General features: G+C 45.1%; 1 protein-coding gene across 5 annotated transcripts in view; it reads right to left on the bottom strand.

Annotated features, from left to right (window-relative positions):
• The window catches only part of schip1 (schwannomin interacting protein 1), a 217226-nt gene that overhangs the window by 25547 nt on the left and 171634 nt on the right, over positions 1–20045 (bottom strand). For 2 of the 5 annotated variants that reach the window (XM_028961301.1, XM_028961302.1), the window contains one exon: positions 8453–9094. In XM_028961301.1, coding sequence (XP_028817134.1) covers positions 8453–9094 — 642 coding nt within the window. Of the gene's footprint in view, positions 1–615; positions 739–8452; positions 9095–10091; positions 10249–10985; positions 11250–20045 lie in introns of those variants that run through there. The other 3 variants (XM_028961305.1, XM_028961304.1, XM_028961306.1) reach the window with 3 other exon arrangements.

Below are 20045 nucleotides of genomic sequence, written 5' to 3'. Positions count from 1 at the left end.
TCATTTATCTGCACACACACACACACACACACACACACACACACACACACACACTTTTAAACCAATTGCCAATGTAAAAGGAATTAATGAGTCATTAAATTTTTGTTAATTTTTGTTGCACTTTCACACAAAGACAGCTTTTTATATGTATAGAATGGACAGGAAGATACAATAAGCAGAAAATCATAAAATATGATTTTTTTTTATAAATAATAATAAGTATAGAGCCAACAACATTTATAAAAGCCAACGCAAGAACTATGCTAGATGTAACTAGGTCATATTTGGAGTGAAGTCAATAAAAACGTGGCAAAAATGATTGCCAAAGGCTGGAAATATATTAGAAACCGCCCGGCAGATTGGAAGAGATATGAGTTATGAGATATGAGTCGAACGAGAATTGCTGGTGTCTTCCCATTGTAAGTCGCTTTGGATAAAAGCGTCTGCCAAATAAAGTAAAGTAAAGTAAAGTAAATGAGTTCTTCGCCAGTAAGTGGGGTGGACAAGACGTGTAAACATTCACCACGAGGAGTCCATATAAAGCAACGCCAGGCTCGCACACGTGCACACCTAAACTAACGGTGAGGTGGTGAGGGCGGGGAAAAGCTCCTTTACCTGAGTTAAGAACCGCGCCTGCGCGGCAGAATCCAATCCTCCGTTCATCCGCCGCCGTGGTGACCGGCCGAGTTATGAACCGGCCCCGCGCGCCGGCTGGAAATAGCCCGCTAATGTGTGGAAGCGTGGCCAGGGTTGGACCCAGCCTGCTCTGCGCGGGCAGCTTTCTGTGTGTTTAATGACAGTGTGTGAGCGAGAGAGGTCGGGCATGCTGGAGCGCGTGCACACACACACACACACACACCTTGGGGGCTGAGTCAGACACAAGAACCAACTTTAGGACCTGGCCACATGCACACACCGGCCTCCAGATCCACCGAGCACTACCGCGCTCCTTTTTCCTTTTATTCCCTCACGAGAAAAGCACGAGGCGTTCGTGTATTTCTGATAATCCCCGTTTTCCAGCGTACCTGCTCCCCTCCTGTCAGCTCCAATCTTTTATTCCACGTCGCTCCACGCCGCTCTCTGACCCCCCCGCTCTCGCAGTCTTGACGTGGCACAGCGCTCAGTGAAGCCTACTGTGCGGTGAGGGGTAATTACTGTGTTGGGCACACACACACACACACACAACACAAAAAGCCAGAAAGAAGGAGAGAGGCTAAAAGTTTTCTTGAACTTTTTCTGCCAACATCACTTCCCGAGCCAAGGCAGGAACCGCGAGCCTGGTTTGTGTGCGGGTTCGAGTGGGTGTGGATGTGTTTGGTCTGAGGCCCTCCTCGCTGTCTGTTAGCATTCCTGAGCTGCGGGCCTTAACATCTCCCACGCTGCACTCGCACTGCCGCCTGGCTCCGCTGCTTGGGTGTGCAGGGGTGCAATGGTGCAAGCGTGTGTGTGTGTGTGTGATGGATGGGTTACATAACCTCTTATTGCACTCAGTGTAATGTAATTGGCCTATTCTTGTGTGAGAGCCCACCGGTAACGGATCTGCAGATCTCCTTGTTATCGCGCCTCCCCACACGGACCCGCCTCCCACGTCAGTCACAGAGGATGGAGGCTGGACCTTTCAGCCGGTGAAGAAACATGGGTGACCGCTAACCCCAACCCCCTGTCCCCCAAGTGACAGCTGCTTTACTCCTGTATCAGACACACACACAAGAAAAGGCTCACATTTCGATAGCCCTTAAAAACGCAGACAGCCAACTGCACCGAGGACATTCTATGACGAGGCCTGCGGGTGAACATCTCAAATGCCAGGAAAGACTGGGAGAACTGAACATAAAGCAAGATATTTCCCATCCTTGACTGTCCAACAGTACAGGATTACACCAATGCACAGTATACAGAAATGAAAAAAATCTGCATATTCTCTGCAGCATACCTGGCATTCAGTAAAATGAATAGGGTGGCCAGACCAAGGAGATGATCTGGTACACGCCATTTAAACATTCTAGCTCTAGGCTAACTTTTTGCACTGGTTGCACTGGTGCAACAAAGGTTATGTGCACCAAATTCACAGCGTCAGTTTAACAGGTTCACCTTTCATTAAAAATGACTGTCCTTATAGGCAATATTGACTTGTAAATGATGAACTACATTTACGGCATTTACCAGACGCCCTTATCCAGAGCGACTTACAGGGACAGTCTTCTTGGAGACACTCAGGGTTAAGTGTCTTGCTCAGGGACACAATGGCAGTAAGTGGGATTTGAGTGTGGCCACTGGGCTAAAAAGTGAAAGTGAAGTGATTGTCATTGTGAAGCACAGTACACAGTGGCACAACAAAATGTGTGCTTTTAACCATCGGCGTTAGTGGGCAGCCATGACAGGCGCCCGGGAAGCAGTGTGTGGGGATGGTGCTTTGCTCAGTGGCACCTCAATGGCACCTTGGCGGATCGGGATTCGAACCAGCAACTACTAGCAGTACTGCTACAGCTACTATGACCTGTTAACAGTCTGGTCAACATAAAGTTCTTTATTTGAAGCACAACAAAGGTAAATTACTTAAAACAAGACACGTACCACATGTTAAGCATGTTGGCTGACATGTTGGGCATATTAAATAATGTTGGGTTGGGGATATTAAAAAGCTGGGCTCAGGTCAGTACAAAAATATCTGAACCACAGCCAATCGGATATTTGCCCCGCCATTCATATGGAAGGGTGTAGGGGTGCACTGCGTTATGGGATCCGCAGCCAGTGCACCTCCAGCCCGTCACATCACTAGCCCCGAACAACAGATCTATATAGAGTTTGACACATGTGCTGTAGATCCCTGTCAATGTTACATATTTTATCAAATACCTGGCTCAGAAGGCCTGAGGTGTCAGCAGAGACTGGAAACCTGCTGGGGTGAGTTTACCAAAGCTTGTGTTACTGAGATATTTGGCCCCATTCAATGCATGGGTCAAACTATGGGCCCCGGCTTGGTTCACAGACGTTTAACAACACAAGGCACAGAGTGACCAACGCAGGAACAGCGGCTTATATTGAACCCATGTTAACTGGAAAAAACCCATCAGTGATGTCATTATTACTCCTGTTGGAATGATTACTTTACTTTGTTTATGCTGACAGTGATTATACTTGCATAATTGTTATAATGGTCTCTAGCCATCTTTAAACATATGACATTTTTAGTGACTATTTTATAGCTTTGGAAGATGTAGTGTGCTTGTTTAATGACATGCGAGTGGACAGACCTGGCTAATACAGTAACTAATACAGTAACAAAGCCAAACATCACAGCACAACACTGGGCAGAGAAAGGAAAGCCTAACATCCTGGAGGAAGTGGTCTGTTGACTGTGCGGAAAAAGAAAAGGAAATATGTTGAATCATAAAAAAACACCTGCGGATCCACGAACACACCCAACATGACGGACTTGGAAAGACCACCTCTTATACGTACAATATCACAGAAACAAGATTAAGTTAAATGACGATTATTTCTGCTAGATTCAATGCTAATGTCTTTATCCTCCACCATTGTTTGCATGCTCGCTGGCTTCAGAGCATGGGTTTATTAAAGACTTTTTAAACCACCTCTTGCCATTATCTCTGAGCTGGATTTGGAGAGGTTTTCCGGCAGCCGTGCCTAATGAGCACGGCGTAAATAATGCATCGCTTCCAGAAATGGCGCTACATCCAGAGCGGAGTAAAGCAGCGTCCTCCCGGGACCCACCCTGACCTTCACGCTTCAGACCTGACAGCAGGATTTCCCATCTACCGCTGAGCGGAAACAACCACGTCTCCGACCGATTCCAGCACTGCGTGCCCCTCCCCGTCCCGAATACAGAGCCAAACCCAGGACGTCAGTTCTAATTCCGGGCTTTATCTGCTGAGAGGGATCTTAATTCCTGCGTCAGTCTCCCCTCTCTCCACGCCCGAGCCCAGACTACCGTGGTAAGCCGCTCTTATCAACCCCAACGCATGGCCTTATCCCGCCGAGGAGAAGAGAATTATATCCATTTTTTTGGGCTCTGTGCATTATTTTTTTTTTTCGATACTTCCCACTCATCTGTGTGTGACAGAGCATGGGTCCCGGAATGATGCACTTATAGCAATGGCCGATCAATAAAAGTGGTGTCCACATACAGCTGGGGGCATGTACCACCGGATCGGATCATGAGTGAATTTCCGAGACAGGTTACCTTTAGAACGCTCAAACAACCCCCACGTTACATCAGCATTACCACTACAAAAGACAAACGGTGTAGGTCCGAGACCACCTTCCAGGCACTGAATTTAACGCTGTGCACTTGTGATCTGCCAAAGATGGCTACATTTCAAAAGGTTTTTGTTACTTTTAGGAACAAGCTGTATTCATTTCGTTTTTCGCAATGAGTAAAGTGTGAGTATAGAGATTAATATTATTCTAAAGGCCATAATCAAAACTTTGTATAACTGACAGTTAATCTAGAACAACCTGATATCCACCAATCAGTGCTAGGGGTGGCTTAAAAAACAGTTTCATATTAATCCTGGCCATGAATTTAATGTACAATAAGATCTCATTTGAATATTTTTTTTCTTCCTAGAGCTGACCTACATGCCTTATACTCCTACTGTCAAGACATAGCAAAGAATGGTGGTTAAACTTTTCTTCAAGATATGACACAAGAGACACCTACAGACCAGAATGATTTAGAACCAGCACTGCACTTTCTACATGATCAAATCTGTTTCCTATTCCAGGCTCTTCACACACTTGGCTTCTAATGAATTTTTAACAATTATCAATGAGCAGTCATGAAGGCAACACATATTAATTCAGAAAACATAATTAGTTAAGAAAGTCTATAGTTAAGATATAATAAAATATATAAAACCATGCTAGAGTCTTCAAAAACAGCCTCTGTCATAGTCTCCATAGCATGTTTGGAAATTCCATATTCATATGAAATACTGATTCTGCAGACGCTGTGTGCTTTATTACCCCTGCAATTAATGTGGAAATGTGATTTTTGTACAAAGAACAGTAGTTCATGTTTACAACAAACAGAAATCTCTTTGACTTAGAACACCACCTACTGGGCTGGAATTCAGCACCTTTTGCATTTCTCAGTAAACTGCATATATATATATATATATATATTCCTGGATGCAAAACTGTTATGTGGACGGGGACAGAAATCTGTTCTGTGTTCAAGTAACAGGTTCGGTTGCCGTTCTTTCAGTATGCCTCCTCCTCCTCCCGCATTCCTGCCATTCTCTCAGGCAGATAAACCAGGCCTCAGGGGTTGGATGCACAAAGGGCCAAGGCTGGAGCTATTGTGGCCAGGGGTCTACAGTGTTAGCATGCCAAAGGCCCCAGCCTCCGCTGGGGTTTAGTCTTAAAGCCCATTCACCACCATTCACTTCATCTGCTCTTCAATCACTCCCACTCCCAAAACTCTGTGTTTGCAAGGGGACAAACAGTGAAAGGAGAGCAGAAACAGCCGCCATTCCCGGCAACCTCAATAATACAAGAGATGGCGGTCATCCCCCCTCTCACTCTCTTGTGGGAGAACTCTTGCCTCTTAAATCATATTAGTGAACAGGCCAATTACTCTGCAACACTAGCCTGAATTAGTTTATAATAGTCCGAACTAGCAGCGGACAGCAGAATGCCTCAGCAGCAGCAACCACTGGTCTTATACACTGATTTTCAAACTGTATCTAAAAAAGAATTAGATGTGTAGGAGATAAACACATCTGGTATAAAAAAAACCTTACAGATCATCTTATAGTAATAATTTAGTCTTGAAAAAAATAGTATTGATTAACTAGTGGCATATTTATTTTGACATTTGTACACTGTGATGGTATGTCAGTATTAAAAGCACTGATGTGATTCTGAAGGAATGACTGGCAGAGAGAAGTTGGAGAACCCCATTGGAGAAACACTGCACTGCCGCCATCTGCTGGCCAAGTCCCAGAAAACAAATCTCACTTCTCCAAGCCTGCTCTTGCAAAAATATTGATAAAAAATTACATACATTAAAGGGCTGCATCCAAACAATCTTAAACTAACGTGTTTAATTTAAATGACGTTCACGTTACTTTCACCTGCCGCTCCAGTGATCAAGTTGTTATCATAATTCATAATCGTTTATGTGTAGGACACCTACAGAAACCCTATTCACCACTATCTGTCTTTCATAAGGCCTCCATGTCCTCGCAGCAGCAGCAGCTTAGTGGCAGTAGCCAGAAACAGAGGCTTAAAGCATAGCCCAACATTAAGGCATAACAGCCACTAATCTTACAGTGTGTCAAACCCTCCCTCACTCAGCTGCACAAAGCCCTTTCAGCATGGATGTCTGTCAGATTAAATACAAATCCTGACGTAACTGTGTAGAAGAGCCCTGGAAGAGATCACAGCAAATACACTCGGGGTCACGCCCATGCCAGATCATGCATAGCTGAAAGTCAGTCTTCAGAACTTGCATTTATAAAAAAACATTCATACATACACACACACTGTATATATATATATATTCACATTTCCTGTACACACAGCACCCCATATTGACAGAAAAACACAGAATCGCTGACATTTTTGCAGCTTTATTAACAAAGAAAAACTGAACTATCACATGGTCCTAGGTATTCAGACCCTTTTCTTAGTGTTTCGTAGAAGCGCCCTTTTCATCTTAAATAGCCATGAGTCTTTTTGGGAAAGTTTTTCACACCTAGATTTGGGGATCCTCTGCCGTTCCTCCTTGCAGATCCTCTCCAGGTCTGGCAGGTTGGATGGTAAACGTTGGTGCACAGCCATATTCAGATCTCTCCTTTGATGCTCAATTGGGTTTAAGTCAGGGCTCTGGCTGGGCCATTCAAGAACTGTCACGGAGTTGTAGTGAAGCCACGCCTTCGTTATTTAATTCGTGTGCTTAGGATCATTGTTTTGTTGGAAGGTCCTGAGCACTCTGGAGAAGGTTTAAGGCCAGGAGATCCCTTTATTTGGCCGCATTCTTCTTTCCCTCGATTTCAACCAGTCGTCCTGTCCCTGCAGCTGCAAAACACTCAGTGTCTTGCACTGAGAAGAGGCTTCCGCCACTCTGCCGTAAAGCCCTGACTACTGAAGGGTTGCAGTGATGGTTGACTTTCTACACCTTTCTCCCGTCTCCCGACTGCATCTCTGGAGCTCAGCCATGGTGATCTTTGGGTTCTTCTTTACCTCTCTCACCAAGGCTCTCCCCCAATAGCTCAGTTTGGCCAGACAGCCAGCTCTAGGAAGGCTTCTGGTCGTCCCAAACGTCTTCCATTTAAGAATTATGGAGGCCAGTGTGCTCTAAGGAACCTTAAGTGCAGCAGATTTTTTTTGGAACCTTGGCCAGATCTGTGCCTTGCCACAATTCTGTCTCTGAGCTCTTCATCCAGTTCCTTGACCTTGTTTGCTCTGACATGCATTGTGAGCTGTAAGGTCTTATATAGACGGGTGTGTGGCTTTCATAATCAAGTCCAACCAGTATAATCAAACACAGCTGAACTCAAATGAAGGTGTAGAACCATCTCAAGGACGATCAGAAGACATGAGTTAACCTGAGTTAAATATGTCACAGAAAAGGGTCTGAATACTTAGGACCATGTGATATTTCAACAATTCAGTGTTTTTCTGTCAATATGGTGTGTTGTGTGTATATTAACGAGAAAAAAATACTTTTAGCAATGATTTTAGCAAATTGCAAAGCAAATATAACAAAGAAATTTGAGGGGGTCTGAATACTTTCAGTATACACACATACACACACAGTTTCAGTCACTGAAATTAGCCACCTCAAGATAGGCTAAAGAATTGTATAAGTTTTTCAGTGTGAAAATTCTCATCGTGAACTAAATTTCTCCGGCTTAATAATCATCTTCGAGCAATGAATGTATTTTGAAGCATGGAATTGCTGGCTTGTGCTACACTGCACCCACACGCCCACACGCACACACACACACACACACACACACACACACACACACACACCACCAACCTCTATTTCCTGGCAGCAACAATCCGTAACAGGAAGGGTGTTCAAGCTCTTTTATACAAGGCGCCACTCTGGTCTGATGACCAAATGCGCCACAAGCAATGGCCAAATATAAGCGTTGTGTCAGTTCCAAGAAATAAACTGGGTTTTACTGGAACTATGTTAAAGGTTTTTAGTAAAGACAATATCCAAAGGGCAAAATCATGATGTTATGTGAAAGATGCCTTGATGTTACCATTCTAACCAGCTGTGAATTTCTCTTATTTCCCATGGTGGACACCCTTCTGGTGAAATACTGACACCCCTATTTCATGCTGTTAATATTACACAGTTGCGAATTCATTTCCCCCAAAGAAGGACATACTGGCGTAATCCAGTGGAATAGTTCTGCTGCATCATGACCCCATCATCCTTCTGCCACTCTCAACATTTAGTACTCACAGAGGTAGAGTTGGTCCGGCCCAGGCTCTGGTTCTGGTTGTGGTTCTCCTGCTCTCGACACTGCAGCCCAGCTAGGTGCCTCTCCAGAGCCGCCCAGTCCATGGTGGGAAGCTGGTTCTCGTCCACGTACTCATCCCCGTAGGCGCTGCTGAACCCGCCTCCGCCTCCCTCGGTCCCGTTGATGCCCGCTGTCCGCTGGCCAGGTTTGGGTGTGGTCTTGCCGCCTGTGGAGCTGGGAGAGAGGACCTGGTGGGCGCTGGTTAGGATCAGGTTGCCATTCTGCTTCAGCTCCTCTGGTACGGCGGCTGCCAAGGTGGCTGTGTGGGCCGTGAGAGGCGGCGGAGGTGTTTTCACATCCTGTAGCTCTTCTGCCAGACTGCGACTGTTCACAGGCTTCCGGAAGCTTCCGGTGTTGCCATGCTCCAGGTCATGGCCCTCATGGTACTCTCCTTGCCCATATTCGCTCTCCCACTCCTCAATGACCTTCTTCTTGTAGACCTGGTAGTCTTCATCCTCCTCAAAGTCCTCCAGGGGGGTCAGGTCCAGGCTGGGGGAGCATGGCGTCACCTTGTTGGAATTGGACTCGGAGCTGGAGCGACTGGACGCATCGCTCCCGAGGTCCATACCATCCTCCCTGTAATCCTGCGAGACAGAGAGCGGACAAGAAACACGGATCAGACAGAACCACACACACACACAAAACCCAAAAGGTTGCCAGATTGAACAAATCGGCACTTGCAGAACGCCGGATTTGAGGAAGCGTGCACACAGATATTGTTCACAACACAACACTGCGGTTTCAGACCAAAACCACAATCGCACTTCCTGCCACTGGGACTTCCTTCCTGCCTGATTTCTTGGCACAGGACCCAGTGTGCTCCACGACACCTTCACAGCTTCCCAACGGCCACAGCCTACACGAGCGGGGAGAATAAATACGCCTTCCTCTTCCGACCTCACTGGGGAGTACAATTTTCTGGGACGGTAGAAATGTTCATTTTTGTCACACAATAAATACAACAGGCCTTTAGCTACAGGACTCTTAATCTAATGGTAATGACACGGTCATACATTTAATATGACATCCTGTCAGTCAGTTCCTGGCAGGAAAAAACGTCTTAATAAACGCACATTTATCACTCAGACTGTAACTGGGCATGGCCGAAGATGAAAACTCCTTACAGCATCATATGGTAAATAAAGTCACCGGCGAAGAGGGCGGACGTCACACAAACGTCGCGCGTCATCCGTTCATGTGCAACTAACCGGAATTATTTTTCGTCCAAACAGTGGAAATAATGTCTAAATTCAGGTGGAGAGGGTAAACAACAACAACAAAAAGTCTGAGGCTATTTCTGGTCGGAAAAGCCGGAAAATAAAACCGCGGCGGTTCTCGCGAGATTTCAGCGCTAATACGTTCATTTGAATGGCTCTCGTTTCCAGGTTCCAGCTCAGGTCGGAGGAGTTTGAGGGTTTTTGGTTCGCAGCCCGTATTTACAACACATAAAGCCACTCTGAATAGGGGGCGGAGAGCTTTTAAAAGTGCCACGGCGACAGCGCGGCGCGTCACTGCGCGCCACGGCCCCGCCGAGTTCCAATTAGGCTTGTGACATTATTCAGAAACGACGCGGCGTCTTACCGACTCGCTCATCAAAATCGCACTTCCATGAACTGCGCCCGACACGGAAGACCGGCGTTTTCGCGGCGCAGAGACCCCGCGCCCTGCGCGTCTCCGGCGCGCTCGGCGCGTTGACGCGTTGACGCGTTATTCCCGCACAGGGCGCGTAATTACTAAAAGTGGTTCAGGACGCGACGGAGCCGCTTTGAGTTGATCCTCGCGGATTAACCTACAGCCAGTACGCGTGTGGAGCGTACCCTGACAGCTGTAGACAACACACACACACACACACACACACAGCGAGACGCGCAGGGAGGAGTGGGCGCTTTTATTTCATTTAAACCATCTTTCCAAAAGGGCCACGACAGCGAGCTACTTTGACGAACACCCAGAGCACGAGACGGCGTCGGCCAGGAAAAGACCACGCCCCTCCCACCCCACGCACATCCACACGCCGCGAAGTTGCCTTTAAGATGCTCCTTTAACAAACACGAGCGCAGATCGCAAAGTCATTCGTACTCAAATGATGTAATGTTCTAAAAAAAAAAAAAAGTCATGGAAAGGAACCTAATCTCCACCCGGCAACAGCGACAGTGACCAAAATAATTCCACCCGTGCACAGCCTCTGGCAAATGACTCTTACTATATATACACATTACTCTCTCTCTCTCTCTCTCTCTCTATATATATATATATATATACACACACACACACACACACACATATATATTAGAGAGAGAGAGAAAGCTGCCTGGCTGTAATTCCTGTAAACTGCAGCCAGTCAACATAACACCCACTTATGGAAGACATGACATAATGCTGTAAAAAAGTGGACGGTTTCCAAAAACAATACAGCATGTCGCTACCCAAACATACATTTCTAGGGAAAAAAAACCCCGTTTTCTGCCTACTTACGGTCATCTTCTCCGTCGAGAGGTCTTCCTCTCAAGACATCTTCAAGTCGGTGTTGGAGGAGCGCGGCGCGCAGGGCGGAGATGTATGGATGCGTGTGCAGGAGAGGAGGATGCTAGCCGCGAGAGGGACGGGAAGCCGGTGGACACTTCATCGCTCGGCTCGCGGTGCCCAGCCCCCCCCACCCCGGCCCGGGGCTCCAGAGGCGCGGTGCAAAAATAGACCGAGTTCAAGACCGCCCGTCTCCCCGGCGCTCGGGTGTAAAGTCGCTCTTCCCGCGGCGGATGACGGAGCTGTGGTCTCTCTCTCTCTCTCTCTCTCTCTCGCTCACACACACACACACACACACACACACACACACACACACACACACACACACACACACACACACACACACACTCTTACGCAGCTGAACCAATACAGCATGCACTGGGCACTTGTGCATAGAACATGAGCAGAGATGATCGCATGCACAGGTCATTAGGCCTAGGCACCTAGTGAAGGTGCATGGAGTATGCATTATATTCACATGAATAATTGATAGATATGTAAGACAAATAATCGCATTCATTCATTCACTCATTCATTTATTCATTCATAGTGTTAGACAGTCTTGTCTAGAGCAACACTGGTTTATTATTGTTTGCAAACACAAAGGCTTTGTGAAATAAAATGAATGAATAATGGCATGAAAAAGGATGACGTCCTTGTGGTCTGCATGCTGTGAGCCATGCTTACGAGACACGTAACGCTTAGACACCACCTCCCTGGCACACACTCAGCAGTGATTAGGGCAAATCAGAGTTCTCAAAATATTGCTTTGAGATGTAGGCTGGATTATGGGATGTTGGGAGATGACAGTGAGATCTGAAGCAGGTACTCCGTGCAACATTACAAACTCTGTCGCTCACTAACTTCCCATACATGCTCCAATGACCTGTTACTCAGGGTCATGGCAGCCGGAGCACATCCGGGGACACTGGCACACACACACACACACACCCACATACCCACTGACAATTCCTGACATTATAGACAAAAGCCTCACATTATACACATTACACTCAAATAGATTTTAACAAGGACCAAATACCATCTTCAAAAAATGCAGCTGTTGTGGGACTTTCCTGGTCTGCAGTGATCAGGATCTACCAACAGTGGCATCACCTAAACGTCCTGAGCAAGTACAAAAAATGACATTCCCTGATGGCAGTGTGTTCTTTCAGCAGGATAAATAGCCCTGCCACAACACACACATGCTTCAAGAATGGCTTGGCCTCCAAATCATCCAGATCTTAGTCCGACCAAGCATTTGTGGGACATGCTAGAAAAGGCAAGTTTGATCCACAGAGGTGCCACCTTGCAACTTAGCCCGCAACATAAGTCTGGGTGTTGGTGTTCAAAAAGAACTTTTTGAGCAAAGCCTACACAGAACACCAGAATACATACCTGAATTACAGGGAAGAACTTCAAAAGTAACAAGCATGGTGGTGGAAATTCGACAGCTTCTTCACTTTGTCTTTAAAGGTGCCATGACACTTTAACATTAATACGAGTTCCCCTAGCCTGTCTAGTGGCAAGAAATGGCAATACGTATAAAGAACGGCAGCTCAGGCGGTCGGCTCTGGAATTTGTCCCCTTATGTCGGCTACCTCCCCTTTCTCCTGTAAAAAAGTATCTCCACAGACCGTCACGGCTTGAAAACGTGTTGCTCTGTGATTGGATGTGAAAATGAGCACAAATGCATTTTTTTTCAGTCCCGTCACGCAGACCCTGAAGAACCAGTGGGTTCAATATTTTTTTCTCTGGAAAAAGGCCGACGCAACTTCCTGTCTGTTCCAGACATTGTGGTTAGTGAATGGTACAGCCAGCTAAAACTGTCTGTAATTCTGCACCACGTCTGAATTTCAGAAAGAGTCTTCAGATACGTTATTATAAAAAGGCAAAAAAAGAAATTCATGTAATTTGAGCTTTAATAAGTGGACTGAAACAGTGTCACGTACATGGTCTTCACCTTTCTTACCTACATTTGTATGCGACCCACGTTGAACTGCGTTCAGCTCGGTGGTTTGTACCTCTTTCCCCGAAAAAAGTTTCACTTTGAAATGCATGACGAGAACTGGCTGTGACTTCTTGACTGTTTGCAACAGCAAAGCTACACCAGGCCACGGAGAGCTGGCAGCGGTCTTGAGTCGAGTTTTTAAAAACATTTTCCCACTCCCCTGCTACTGCCCCAGGGAGGACGAGAGCAAAGAGGGGAGAGCAAAAGAAAATGTCAGTTGCCTGGGACGACTTATCTCGCTGAAATGATGTTAGAATCAACCTGAATCTACCTGGTCTTACACCGCTGCCAATCAACCCCATGCTCCGCTGACGGAACCATCAGCCCGAAGGTCTGAAATCACCACGGGCCTTTCACTGGCACAGGGATGAGAGAAAAAGGAGAGATAATAAGGCAAAAGCAAGGAAATAAAGAGAAACCTTTTTGTAGGATTTTTTTTCTCTGTCTGAAGCATTTAGAAAGAAAGGGTTGCATCAGCAGCTGAAAAATGTCTCGATCCCTCTCGGACTCTGACAGGAGACGTGCAGAAGTTGACCCCCAGGCCTGGGAGAGCAGGAAAACACCACTGGATGTATCTATTAGAGATTCCCTACACACAACAGGACGTCTGTCTGACACTTTTTAAAAGAAGTAGACAGTAGAGATGCCTTGTGTAAAGCAGCTTAACAAATACGCAGACGATCAGCTTTTTAGGTTGTAAAAGAATGAAGTAACTCAGTTTGAATCATAATGAATCAGTGAATTTACTGTAAAGGAGTAGATGCTTACAGGCTTGCATACATTTTATTCACTTATTTATCCCAGGTTAAAAAGGCACACAAGGCAGCTTGTATCCATCAAAATGCCGGTGATGTGGCGTTGCATCGATATTTTCACTATCATCTGTAGCGGTTGACTGACCCAGATTGTATTGCACATACAGTACAGGACAAAGGTTTGGACACACTTTCCCATTCAATGTGTTTTCTTTATTTTCATGACCATTTACGTTGGTAGATTCTCACTGAAGACACCAAAACTATGAATGAACACATGTGGAGTTAATACTTAAAAAAAAGTGGAGCCCTGACCTCCACAGTCACCGGACCTGAACCCAATCGAGATGGTTTGGGGTGAGCTGGACCGCAGAGTGAAGGCAAAGGGGCCAACAAGTGCTAAACACCTCTGGGAACTGTTGGAAAACCATTTCAGGTGACGACCTCTTGAAGCTCATCGAGAGAATGCCAAGAGTGCAAAGCAGTAATCAGAGTAAATGGTGGCTATTTTGAAGAAACTAGAATATAAAACATGTTATTTCACCTTTTTTTTGTTAAGTACATAACTCCACATGTGTTCATTCATAGTTTTTATGCCTTCAGTGAGAATCTACCAACGTAAATGGTCATGAAAATAAAGAAAACACATGGTGTGTCCAAACTTTTGCCCTGTACTGTATGGGCAGTGGTGGCTTAGCTGGTAAGGAAGTTGACCCGTATGGGCGCCTGTCATGGCTGCCCACTGTTCACCAAAGGTGACACATTTAGTTGTGTCACCGTGTGCTGTACTTGCTGTATTTAAAATTTCGCAATTGAAACTATGTGGTAAGCTTAAAAATTTATTTTATACTGAAAAATTCTAACATCATATGTTAAAACAATGTTTTAGAGCTAATTAAATAGCCTTTTGAAGTACCCTTCATGATCAGAGAATCAGAGCTCAAGAAGTATGGAGAACCTAGGTCGGGTCCACTGTTTAACCAGATATGCTACAGATATACTAAATATGCCACAGTCCAGGGGCAATGTGTACGTCACATCCGACCCGCTCTATCATCTTTGGATCTCTTAATCTAGAAATCAAGCCATTATGCTGAAAACCGAGCTTTTCGAAGTCTGAAAAGGCCCCTATTCCAATTTCACACGATATCAAATATCAGCCACTGACAGGAGTGTCAGGCACTGAAGATTCGTAATGCAAACACACACACACATACATACAATCAGAATCCAAGGAGACATGATGAAGGTCACGACTGACACTTATGAGACAAATAGTGATTGATTATTCTGAGATGCATGTGCAATGTGGACAGATTTCAAATGGTGAAATGTCCACAAACTCCTATTTACAGGCAGTGCTGTAAAGGAAGAGATGAAACGGCAGCAGAACCCTGAAAAACACGGACCCAGGCCTCCACTCTGAATTTTCTGCATGGAGTCAGCACTAGCTGGACGGGGACGAGTTCGGTGGCTGCTGGGAGAATTTACAGCAAGAGACAAAATTGGATCACGTCTCAGCTGCCGTGCACACGGAGCGCACCTGCTGTTCTCTGGATCCGCGCAAGCAGCTAAACGAGTAAATGAGCTGCTCCGAGAACTGATTTAGTGAATAAATAAAAGAAGAAGCAAGCGAGTGGGGCGGCAAATAGCAAACAAACTAAAAAAAAAAAAAAATTAATCCTGCATTGCTATGACCTCCGTCCAAGGATGCTTTTTTTCTTCTTTCCGGTTGACATTAAGTTCCAAGAGCATTTTAATATGTCGCTCTGTATTTGATGTACACTACCAGTCAAAAGTATAGACGCATATACTCTGTGGCTTTGGTCACTATTGTCATCAAAAGCAGCCATTAGTGTGATGGGTTAAAATCAGAGGACACATTTCACTGTGTGCACAATGCTGTGCTGCTGTGCATCACAATGACAATCACTTCCCATAAATGACTGGTAGTGTATATAAAAACAAGTGCAGCTTGCTTGTAATTTATTTATTGAAGAAGAGAAATAGACTACCCTTTTTGTTGGTGCATAATTATTTTCACCACTCAGAATTAGTGATGGGCAACGATTAAACATTTTAATCACAATTAAACACATGCGTTTCTGTGATTAATTGCATTGCTATGCAAAACACTTAGTAATAAATAAAAGAACACTTATTTTTTATCTTTATTGTCATTGTACAACAAAATTTAGGTGCTATTTTCCTGTGCAGAACATTTTAATAAAAACTAAATTTTAATAAAAACAAAACACAAATAAAAATGCGTAAAATGTTTAACCCTGAGTGTCTCCAGGGGAACTGTCCCTGTCGCTGCTGACTGTAAGTCACTCTTAATGAGGGTAAATGCTGGTAAATGCTGCAAATGTAAATATACTAAATATACTTTGTCGTTCTGGGTGATTTAAAACAATGAATGTCTATATGTAACATGTGCAAAGTAAAAAAAAATGTCCCAAAACACACATCACCCTGCTGTTGTGTGATTTACATTTCATGACTAATGAACATGGAACCACACTGTGGTTTGGTGGTTACATGCTCCTCCCATGTTTCCTCCCACTGTCCAGGGGCATGCTAGGTGGCTCTAAATGTTCAAGGTATAAGTGTGGGAACGACTGATGTGTGTGTGTCTGTGTGTGTGTGTACTCTGCAGTAGATTGGCATCCCATCCCAAACAAGTCCTCTGCCCTGCACCCAGTGTCCATATTCTATAACTCTATAATTCAAGAACTAGTTAATCCAAAACACATCCAATGTGAAACATTATGTGCAAACTAAAAAATGACCACAATCTGTGCAGTTCAGTGGCTCAGTTCAGTGGTTGTTCCTGCCTTGGGCCTGTAGATCGCTGGGACAGACTCAAGCTTCCTCATAGATGACTGTCAGGGCCAGCTGCTCAGACCAGGCCCAGTTCCTTCTGAGGAAGATCACACTCACACTCACTCTAACTCATGTCTACAACTTCTCCATTTCTTTTGTTATATACTGGTTTTCTAGGTTTTCTGTGAGCATTCGCACAGCATTGGGCTGGTGCATGTACGTTGGGTTACCACTGTATGGTTACCACCTATCACAGGACCTCCTGCCAGAATAAAAAGCTCTTCTTCATGCCAGCTGTCCTACGATTACATTTACGTTTACAGCGTTTATCAGACGTCCTTATCCAGTGAGATTTACAATGAGCAGTTACAGGGACAGTCCCCCTGGAGACACTCAGGAATAAGGGCTACTACCACCCTATATCGTGCAAATTCACGATTCAAGATTGGTATATTGTCAGTACAGCAGTATACACAGTATACCGTATATTGAAATAATGTTTCACACAGATCCCCCCATAGTGCAATCATAAAAGAAAATATATTTGTATATACACACTAAACTATACTAACTAAAACTTAAATACTATACAGGTTATCTATTTAGGAGAAAAGTAAAAGTTTTCTGTTCAATTAACAGGTTGAACAGGACATAACTGGACAACATCATGTAGGATGCTTGTAAGTGGATATGTTGGATATTTCAAACAGGACACACAAGACGAGACAAACATGTGCAAGATGTGCAGGGATGTGCAAAGATCAGGTGCATAAGGCTGGAAGTGTATTGCTATTGAGTTTATCAGTTTTGTAAAAATAAACCTTTTGACTGTTTTTTCCCCATGATGCATGCAAATGGGACAGGTGAGTTTGTGATCACAGCCGGGGACCTCACGAGCTAGGAGACATAAATAATGCCGCGTATTAAATCATATTAGTACAGAATGATCATTCCACCTGTTTATGTGCCTGTCCATCTTGTAGCATGAACAGACGATGAACTCACTGATTCCTTGAAAGCCGCCAGAATCCGCGCATTTCAGTTAACACGCTGCTTGCTCAGGTGATGAGGTAACAGCCTCAGCTCTGTAGCTGTTGTCACGCAGAGCGTGTGAACCATGACTCCTTCAGAGCCGTAATGGAGGGGCAGGCGGGGTGCAGGAGTCAAGCAGCTAATGAGATCAACAAAGGCCCCTAACCAGCAAAAATTCAAGGATTTTCGCAAGGTGTGGACGGGCAGATAGAATGCCTCTTATCTGATGTCCCCGATACCGAGACGGAGTTTCCCTGCTGACATGGAAATTTGCCTGATTTGAAAGATTTGAGTTGAAAGATTTTAACCATGGAGTTGCCCTGGAAACAGGTGATGACTGGGCCGGAGATGAAGGGATGTGAAGGTGGGGAGGACACACCTTCACCTTCTGTAAACACTGTGAAATATTAACAGACACAAACAGCAATGGGGCTGCCTGGTGCAAGCCTGGGGTCAAGAGTGCAGGTGCCTTTAAACTGGCAGACACCTTTCATAACAAAGTGACACAGCCGTGAGAACGTCCCTCCCACCTAACCCCAAGACACACAGGTTTCATATGGGTAACACCGGCACAAACACCGGTACCCATCTACTGTTGCTAGACGTAGTTCAGCAAGACTCTTCTGTCCTGCATTCCTGATGCCACATTGGTCCTGAGTGTGATGCGAGAGAAGAATGACCACGCCGAAGGTGGCACTTCAGTGCAAAGTTTTTATTGGGTAAGGTTTCCAAAAGTACCAGCAAAAATATAAAATTAAAGCAAGTGAAAGTGATTGTCATATATAGCACAGCACACGGTGACACAACAAAATGTGTCCTCTGCTTTTAACCATCACCCTTGGTGAGCAGTGGGCAGCCATGACAGGCGCCCGGGGAGCAGTGTGTGGGGACGGTACTTTGCTCAGTGGCACCATGGCAGATTCAAACCGGCAACCTTCTGATTATGGGGCCGCTTCCTTAACCGCTAGGCCACCACTGCCCCTAAGAGAGTGGTGGCCTGTCTTAGGGGCTCAAAGACAGACTACAAAGCACAAACAAAATGACAGAAAAGTTCAAAGTTGCCCCATACCTCCCTCCAACCACACATGTACAATAAAAGATGTAGGCATGGCTTGTGTTTGTGTGTATTGTTTTCTAACCTCTGGGTGAAACATCTGCTCCTGCTACCACAACCTGCGTGGGCACCCGCTAAGCTGTTTGGGTAGCTTTAACCCCGTGAGCAGTATTGGAGGGACACCTGACCTCAGAACAAGAATTTCCGTTGCATTTCCTCGCACTGACAGCAAACCTGCAGCACAAGTAGTTCAATTTCAAGTTCAGGACAAGCATCTCTGAGGCACACAATACAATGAACATTAGGACATGGCTGATGTTAAATTCTGCAATACTGTTTGTTCTCATTATTCACAATTGAAAAAAAATTAAATAAATGAAACTCACATATTCATGCCAACTTTATTGCTGGGTCACTCTAATGATTGCTATGTGCTCTCATACAGACATGTACAGTATATTCTCAGTGCTGCAATCTTGATTCAGCATGAACCTGCAAATGGCTCCTATTTTTAAAACATGCACAGCAAATCAAGCCATTGATTCTTTAGGCAATGGTCTTCATGCAGAGAATTTGTCTTTAAACAGCATTCTTTCTAAATTTGAGTAATAATCAAATATGTAATGAGTTGAACAAGTGTAAACATAAACCGGCTGCAGAAGGCAAGATTACCAAGGTTGGTCATGGCAGCACTGGACAGTACACATGTGGACAGTCCTGCACAGCTCTGTGGACACACAATGAAGCCCCTTTGAAAGTCTTCTTCCCGCAGCTCTAACAGACTGTGCAGGCTGTATAATTATATGTCTTTAGCCCGTAATAAAAAAAGAAATGGACGTTCCAAATGAGAACGGGGGGAGGGTCCTAAATTAAATAAGGTTGTGATAGATAACTATGCCCGTCGCTCATTCTCCTCTCCTGCAGGTGGGAAAAGAGTGTCTGCAGTCGGTGGCGGCGGGCTGATAAAGCCAAATAAATCTACTGGCTCCGAGACAGCAGGGGAAGAGCGAACGCAGGAGGCGAGAGAGAAAGAGAGGGGAGGCGGTGAGAGAGGGAGAGCGCAGTCAACTATGCAATTACTGACAGGAACCTGCCCTCTTTTTACGCATTCGCTCCGTCAAGTTTTACTTTGGCCCACAAAGTCATACAGAGAGGCAGATATATGAACAGGTATATGAAATTTGAAAGCAGCCAAATTCTTTTCCAACAATGCCAGTACTGCCTGCTGTTACTCTACACTGAAGTCACATGGGAGTCACATTTATTTGGAATGATATTTTGTTGGAAATTAAGGCCATGGGGTTCTTCCATTTTGTTGTTTTAACAGGTATTAC

This window comes from Denticeps clupeoides, chromosome 19 (assembly GCF_900700375.1).
Source record: "Denticeps clupeoides chromosome 19, fDenClu1.1, whole genome shotgun sequence".
NCBI lineage: Eukaryota > Metazoa > Chordata > Actinopteri > Clupeiformes > Denticipitidae > Denticeps > Denticeps clupeoides.
The sequence above is the reverse complement of the archived record's forward strand: the minus strand, read 5'-3'. Positions and strand labels throughout refer to the sequence as shown.